This window comes from Gekko japonicus, unplaced genomic scaffold (assembly GCF_001447785.1).
Source record: "Gekko japonicus isolate JY-2015 unplaced genomic scaffold, Gekko_japonicus_V1.1 scaffold292, whole genome shotgun sequence".
Classification (NCBI taxonomy): Eukaryota; Metazoa; Chordata; class Lepidosauria; order Squamata; family Gekkonidae; genus Gekko; species Gekko japonicus.
Genome location: NW_015173131.1, coordinates 854720 through 863000, shown reverse-complemented (window position 1 = coordinate 863000; position 8281 = coordinate 854720). Strand labels below are relative to the sequence as shown.

General features: G+C 42.7%; 1 protein-coding gene across 1 annotated transcript in view; it reads left to right on the top strand.

Annotated features, from left to right (window-relative positions):
• Window positions 1-3212: 3212 nt before the first annotated feature.
• Window positions 3213-8281, top strand: part of P4HTM (prolyl 4-hydroxylase, transmembrane (endoplasmic reticulum)) — a 28608-nt gene continuing 23539 nt past the window's right edge. The window contains exons 1-2 of the mRNA XM_015422109.1: window positions 3213-3521; window positions 7538-7619. Coding sequence (XP_015277595.1) covers window positions 3213-3521; window positions 7538-7619 — 391 coding nt within the window. The remainder of the gene's footprint in view (window positions 3522-7537; window positions 7620-8281) is intronic.

Here is an 8281-nt window from a genome sequence, read left to right as displayed (position 1 = left end):
ACCCCCAAATTGTTTATTTGAAATAAATTGTGAATTTCTAATTTTAAAATCTGCTGTGTCTTTTTTCCCCTTACTGATACCACCTTTTCTGTCTAAAAAAAGAGAAAATGGAAAGAAGAGGAGTGTGACAGTACCTTTCTTATTTTGTGTGGTTAAGTGTGATGTGATTTTAAATTTCTTGTCGTTTCTTTCTCTCACTCAAAGTATCTATCACTGCCACCAGGAATTTAATACCAGTCTTTAATTAACCCTTCCCACAGTATTGTGCCCAAGCTCCAAGGCTCCTTCGTTGGACTATGTGGTTCTGAGGATAAGACTCTGGGTCAACAATAAACAAGACAAAACTTTATTGGTAAAAGAAGCATATTGGTTATGTTGTGTTAAGTTGCTCAGTAGAATCGTTCCCTTTTACTGAGGTCTCTCAGCTTTCCCCCTCACTCTTAAAATACTGACTATATTAGATTTTTCCTAATATGCCCCTGTGGCGTCCTCTCTTTAGGGAGGACTAGTTTTCCCTTTAAATGTGCTCTTCTGTAAACTGGGTAGATTCGGCTGCCACCAGGAATTTAAGGATTTCCAAACCTTCTCTGTTTCTCTTACTGGTAGGGTAACACAAGGTCTAGGCTTTTTAGGGATCTACGTGGTCCTGAGGAATGATTGAATTCTATTCTGGGATAACAAAAGATGATTTATTGAACTAAGAACAAAATATGAGGTTGTTCAAATGTATCACACACAGCTGTTTTTCCTTTTTACTTTTTGTTTAATACTCAGTTCCAACATTAGCAGGATTCATTTCTTTCCTTTAGAGTCAGCCACTCAGGCGAAGGACTTCTATACTCTTTGAGATCTCACACAGCACTATCTGAACACTCACTGACTGAACACCAACTGAATAAATCCAACTGATTTCTAACTAACTTTCATAACTGTCTGACACACACAGAGATTTCTTTCAAAAATTCCCCCCACACTGTCATCCACCAATCACAGCACATTTGTCTCAATCAATCTCGTCTGCTTATCACCACACTTCAACCAAACATTTAAAGGCGCGCACGCACACACACTCATAAAACAAGGAATCGTTACAGCCCCCTTAAGTATATTTTCTTCCTCCTATGGAATCTTTTTTTTTTCTCATTAACATTTTATTGGTAGGATTAAAACAATAAAACAAATATAACAATAAAAATATACATAAAGGTCATAAGAACAGTTATACATTCAAACCAACACACTAATTACAAAAAAGTAAGCTTTAAAGAATGATACATTCTTCAATAAATCTTTGAACAAAGTAACTTATTTTAGCCTCAATTTGTAATTGATGCCTGTACTGTTTGTTGCTTTAGATACAACCAAGTGTCTTCTGCCCTCAACCATATGTTACACACATAATAAATGATGATCTGTTTCCCTGCAAAAAAAAAAGAATATCTGTAGACATTCAATGATATATCTAATCCTATTAAACCCAAAGTACTACCCACAAATCAAGTTTTACCAAAGCCTACTTACTATACTTTATTTGAACCATAAAAAATCCTCACAACCATTTAACATAGTTATCCCAGGATGCTGAGATAAATTTTTTGTCTGATAGAGCTTCTAAAATTGGCATCCATTTAGCTTCGAACCCAAAATGTACAACGTTCCTTTTATTTCTGTTAACTTTATCAGTGATGCTTTCCATAATGAACTGATTCCACAGCTTCTTGTACCAAGTTTGAATGTTAGGGGGGGAGATATCCTATGAAATCTTAATGCCTTTCACAGCACTTCTATATGATTCTAGTTAGAAGACCACTTCTCAGACTCTGTGTAGACTGACCACAACTGACAGCTGCTGAGTTCAAACTGAACAGTCCGCCCTCTCTCTCTCTCCCCTCTAGCTCCGCCCACACACTCAGTCACCAACCAATCACCTCACTCGCCACCCTCTTTCACCCCCTTGTTCTTCTGACACCAACTGTTTAAAGAAACACACATATATAACTTGAAATCATTACAAGGGAGAACAATTAGCTCCCCTGGAGAAAATGGATGCTTTGAAAGATGGACTCTATGGTGTTATACCCCACTGAAATCCCTCCCCAAATCTCCAGGAATTTCCCAATCCAGAGCTGGCAACCCTGCAACCATTTTCTAATTTTTAGGTGTACTTTATTTTGGCAGGTTTAGCTTCTGTTACCTCATTATTCCACCTATATTTAAACCTAAGCCATCTCCTTAGCCTAAAGTTGCAAAACATGTACAGCAAGGTTATGGCTCCTCCCCATTTTTTGCAAACTGGTTAGGGCAAGTCTATGGGAGGACAGATGTGAGGTGGAGATTCATTGGTGTAGAAAGTAAACCTAAGCCACCCATCCAGGACAGGGAATTGGTTTTCAAGGGTTAGCTGGAAGACCTTTCCTGAGATGAAGGACAAAAACAGATTGCATGCGGAATCGATAAATAGGACATTTTCCTTTCATGGTTTTTCTAGTGACAGCCGCTCTTTCACACCTTCCGTGTAGGATAAATACTGGCTGTCTCGGATAGCAGTAGCTAGCTAGGCTCCCCTTTGGTTAGGGGACATGCCGGTTTCTTGAAGAAAAGGCGTTCTATACTCGGGCAGGGGTGTCTTTCGGTTTCTTGAGGATTCTTTTTTTTTAGTTCTCAAGAAAGAAAACGCATATAGTCAAAGGCAGTTTTCAGAGGTAGCTCACTTTTCGTTGGCAGGGCTTGCTAACTGCAAGCAGTCCAGTAAGCCCCCCAACCGCTGCTACGCCAAAACCCTCGTCGAAAACTAACAGCACGTGAGAATGTTTTGCCCTCACTAAAAATGGCTCGAGCTCCATAACGAACATACGAAGGTGATGCCCTTTCTTAAAATGGTTTCCCTCGGCATTGCTAAGTCAAATAGGGAGGGGGGCCATATAAGCGCAACCGCACGCGCCAGTAACTAAAATGGCCGCATCTGTCCCAGTAGAAACTCCAGAAGCCAAAATATTTTTTTCCCTCTAGTAGCGGCCGCGGAGGGGGATGCACGGCCTCGCCCTCTCGCCGTGCGTGATGACGCGATGCCAGTCGGCTGCGCGCCACGGCGATCGTCATGGCACTAGTCGGCAGAGATTCCCGCCTGCTCTCCCTCCCGCTGCTTTTCGCGGGGTGGTTGCCTTGGTAACGGCCCGTCGCTCAGCGCCGGGTAAGGCTGGACTGGGCCTAGCATGGCTGCCGCGGCGGGGGCAGCTGTGGCGGCGGCAACCGCAGGGCAAGACGAGGCCCCGCCGTTGCCAGGGCCCCCCATAGGGCGGCGAGCGGTGTGCTCCCGACCCTACTTCGTAGTGCTGATGGTGTTCGCGCATCTCTACGTGCTCAACGTGTTGGGCTTGCTACTTTTCGTGCACATCAGCTCTGATGACGGAGATCCTGAGCCGGGCAAAGAGTCTCCTAGCCCTGCTCACGACCCGCCCGCGTTACCCTTCTCTCCGGGCAGCTCCAGCTCTCGTGCCCTGCCTCGCCTGGAAGGCATCAAGGCAAGCACAGCCAAAGCTCACGTCGTTCACTCTGTAAAAGCCGAGGGGGAGGAGCGCTGGCTGACTTCGGTTTGCTTGTACGAATCGGGGAGGGACCCGTGTTAGTCGCTCTTCTGTTGGGGATGGGATGTGTCGCGCGTTGCTTTCGCACGTGTGGTGGAGAGCAGCAGGCGTGCGTTTTGTTTGGGGCTTCTCTTTTCCTGCTCTGCCAGGGTCTCCCTGTGCCCTTAACAGTTGCGTGGGAAAAGAATTCGGCGGGTGAAGCTTTTTCTGACGTGCAAATGGGGGGTTGCCTGCTGACTGTCTAATTGCGGCACAGCGGTTAAAGGACATAGGAACTTGGGGGGGGGGGGGGTTGGCAACTTTCTTACTCTCTCCTAGGACTACTGTGCTCGAAATTTCCTGTAAGGGTAGTTTTGACTCTGCTACTTAATACAGCTGCGGGGTGAAGAACAAACCTTATTACATTTCAGGAACTAAGATATTAGTATCTCTTCTTTAATGGAAGGCTGGCATAGATCCCCCCCCCCCCCATTTAAAGTGTGAACAGCGCTTCGGTGTCACGCTGGACAGGATTGCACAGTTAATGCCTTTATTGCTAAATTTGCAGTGCAAAATACAGCCTGAGAGAGCTAATTGGTTTCATGCGGCATGCCCTGTTGTCAGCTAACAGCCTGTATACAGGCGTGGTACAGCATTAGGCTGTTGTCTACTGAATAAGCAGGATGATTGGCCACAGCCAGAATGGATAAAGTCAAGGTTGGTGTTTTGGGAGGCTGGATGGGCATGGCCAGGAAGGACATACTTGTGCATGGTGGCCTGATAAGAAAGCACAGTAGATAAAATAATTGACTTACATCATAAATTGGTGCAAAAGGATGGAAGCCTTGAGGGTTTCACAGAGTTCTTGTATGGGTGGAACTCAAAAGGTTGTATGTTGTTCTAATAAATGATATAATTTTGTCTGTTGATCCAGGATTGGTATAGAATGATCTGTATTTGTTTTGGGGGTGATGTCAATAGGACGGGGAGAACATGGCCAGAGCTGTATTGGCTTGTTGTGATTTGTACAATGAGTGACAAAGATCTGACACAACATGATTTATTGTTCTCACTGATAGGTTTGACACTCCAGCTAGTTTTGCCATGACATGGAATGTCATAGCAATCATGGACATAACTAAGGGTAGCAGAGTATTCATTTTTAGAAATTATGCTTTCTCTTTCTGTAAAAGCACACAAAGTGTAAAACAGGCTTTGAGGGGTTTGGGGTGGCATGGCTGGGATTGGTGCTTTACACGCTGGGATGGAATTGTAGGTTAGCCTATTCATTATCTGTGGGATTAGCACAGCAGGCTAGGTAACCGAGTTGATGGATTCGCTGCAGCCAGTACTGATGTGACTACAGCGTAAACCCTCTGGGCTGGGACTTTGTTATTTCTATGGTCTGTGCAGTGCCTCGCTTTGAAGTAGGTCACAAGCAACAATAATAGGAAATGGTACAGTGGATCTGGCTGGATGAACAAATAGTCTACTGAGAGGCTAAAAAATCCCTAAAGTGCTGGGGTAAAAGGATTAGTCTTCACTACAGTTGTACAGCAGAGGAGCACAGGACCCCCAAATATCTATATCTTTCGAAAAGAAACAATAGTACTCAAAATGGTATAATTGCAGAACAAAGTTTGAATAAAACTTTGTCGGTCTTAAAGGTGCCACTGGACTCAAACTTTGTTCTGCTGCTTCAGGCTAACACGGCTACCCTTCTGAATCTATCTTCATGGTATAATTGGAGTTAGACTGGAAGGGGTGTTAAATGACTTGCTACCATGCATATTGCAAACAGTTCCAGAGGGTTAGTTGTGTTAGTCTGTTGCAGAAAAAAGTAAACAGGAGTATTGTGGCACCTTAAAGACTAATGAAGTGGGTTCTAGTACATGAAAGCTTGTGCTAGCACAGAAACTTGTTAGTTTTCAAACTGCCACAAAACTCCTTTTTATAGTTGCCAAAAATAACTCAAACAATTAAATACCAGCAGCGATCATCTGGGCAATGCGTGGATGGTGGGGGTGGCACTGACTATGTGTAGCAAATGCTCATTTTTGTGTGTGCAAAAACAAATTAGTATGGAGAGATCAAACTCTTCTGGGCACTGATGGCGTCATTTCTGTACAGAGCCTCACACGACATTCAGTTGTTAAAGTTTAAATAGTATTTGTTTGCCATAGACCAGTGATACTTACTCCACATCTTGTGGGGAACCACTTTTGCAACTACTGTCAACCAAAAGAGCCACGTTTACTTCCATCCCTGGCATGAGGCCTGTGCATCAAGCCTTCAGGCTGTGCTGGGCTGGCTCTGTCATTCTGTTCTCAAGTGTATGCAGTGATGGGGATTTTTTTTCCAACAATATACATTGGGGAAAACTTTCTTGTGCCATAAACAGAGTGTGGTCTGAACTGGCATATGTATTTTGACATATCTAGTTAAAAAAAAAGTAAGTACCCTATTTAATTTTATGTTCCAATAGCAACAACTACTGGGAGTGAAATATTTGGCTGGAGAAAAAGTGAATCAAGTGTGCGTTAAATGTTACAGTTGAACGAATTCAAAGTGAGATGTGGAAATTATTTTTATTGGAATACTAACCTGTAAATACTTAAAGACAGTAGAGCAGGGGTGTCAAACATGTGGCCCGGGAGCCGGATGAGGCCCCCGGAGGGCTTCCATCAGGCCCCCAGTGGAACTGGCCATGTCCTGCTTCCAGTTCTGCTGCTGCATCATAGCTTGCTTCACCAGACTCTTAATCACTCAGCCATTTCATGTTTTAACCTGAGTCCTAGACTCAGAACTCTGAGCATGAGATTTCTGTGGTGAATGTCAATAAATCAAAAGTAGGTTTGCAGCTTACATGTTTTAAGCATGTTTTTATTTTAAGTTAAAAAATCTTTGTTTTTGTGTCCTTTATAAAGTTTATCTCTCTGCTACCTGGCGTTACATTTTGTGACACACAAGGTCTGATTTATGTCAGATCCAGCCCTCATAACAAATGAGTTCGACACCCCTGCAGTAGAGCATGCCCTTCCCTTATAATGTATAAATTTATTTTTATTTAATTTTATTTATACCCCGCCCTCCCCGCGTGCAGGGGATCCCAGAGGTACCCAAAACTGATGACCCGTGAGTTTTAGCACATCCAAAGAACTGTTCATGATATGCCTCAAATGCAGCAGTCCACTCTTTCAGTTCAATAGAACGTAGCTTTTTTTCTATGGAGATCACTGAGGCACCTCCGTTTTATTGTCCCTCTCCATACTATCACTTGCATTAAGTCTATATCTGATAGGTTATTACAGTAACCTTTCCATCATGTGAGAGGAGACTTATAAAGAAGACTTCTAGCTCTGACTTTAATTTGATTTTCACAGCCCATTAGGTGAACTCATAATCTCATTTTTAGCATTTGAATCATTGTACGTATTTTTGATATTATTCCTCCACCCCACTGTCTACAAATCAATAAAGCAAGTCTTGCCTCTAATCAGCTGAAATACATTAATTAAATAACTGAAACTGCCAAACTTGCTTAATACTGTATTGGCAATGGTATCCATTCACTGTTGTTTCCACAAATGGCATCTGTTCATTGTTGTTTCTCCAAGTCTTTAGAAACTAAACAATGAATCTTTAGAAATGGAAAATTTTCTGTGGAAAAATAAGGATTGGAAAATACTGTGCCCCATATCTCTGTGTATATGAGAATTTGGTTAATTAGTATAAGGGCTGAAAGCATTATGACTGTGCGTCAGCATGGGCAAGCAATATTTTCAGCCTGCCCAAACAGTTTAGTTCTGAACTTCACAGTGGGTCAGGAATCAGAAACCTTCTGAGCAGACTGGAACCGCTGCTCTCCTACCCTGAACTTTTCAGCGATTAGTACATGTGTGTGATGTGATTCCAAATGCTGGAGCTGATCATCTGTGTCTGGGTCTAATCATTCTTTTTGCTTTCTTTTCAAGGTGGGCCATAAACAGAAGGTGGAGCTGGTCCCCAACAAAATCCATTACATGAAAACTCTTAGTCTGAAACCTCTTCTTTTTGGTAAGAAATATGAGCTGCTGGAGATATATCTGTTATGGCCTGTCATGGGCGCCTAGCCTTTTACTAGGAGAGAGAATGAGAAGCACCAAATAACTGAGATGGAAGTTTTTTCTTTTCCTGTTGGACTGCTCTCTCCCCTTGGATTACGGCCACTCTGTCCCATCCATCACAGTCATTATGGATCACTTCTACTTATTGCAGAAGGGTATGACTCCAGTTAGCATGGCAGTAGTAACTGGATACACCGAGAAACAGTATAAATATGTATCGTTTAACTGTGATTGACGCAATTTGTGTAAGGCTTAAAAGAGGAAGTAATTGAAGGAAACTTGAAATAGTTATTCCCAATCCCTCTTTGTGGCAGTACACATAAAGGGGTCTCAAGTTGGCCTTGAATGTGGGAGAGCAGATTTAGCCATCGCTTAGGCAGGTAGCCTTTGGCACACCCTCTCATCATCAATTGATCCATTTATAAAACAGAAATAATTGTTGTAATGATGGATTAAACAACCGGGTTATAATATTTTGTTGGTCCCTCGGCATAATGTAATAATTTTTATATACCACAACTACTTTGACCTTTTACTCAGTGTCCTGTATCCAACTTCCATAAAGCACACATATAAGGTTTAGCATTGCAGCATTTATCAACACTGAGGATT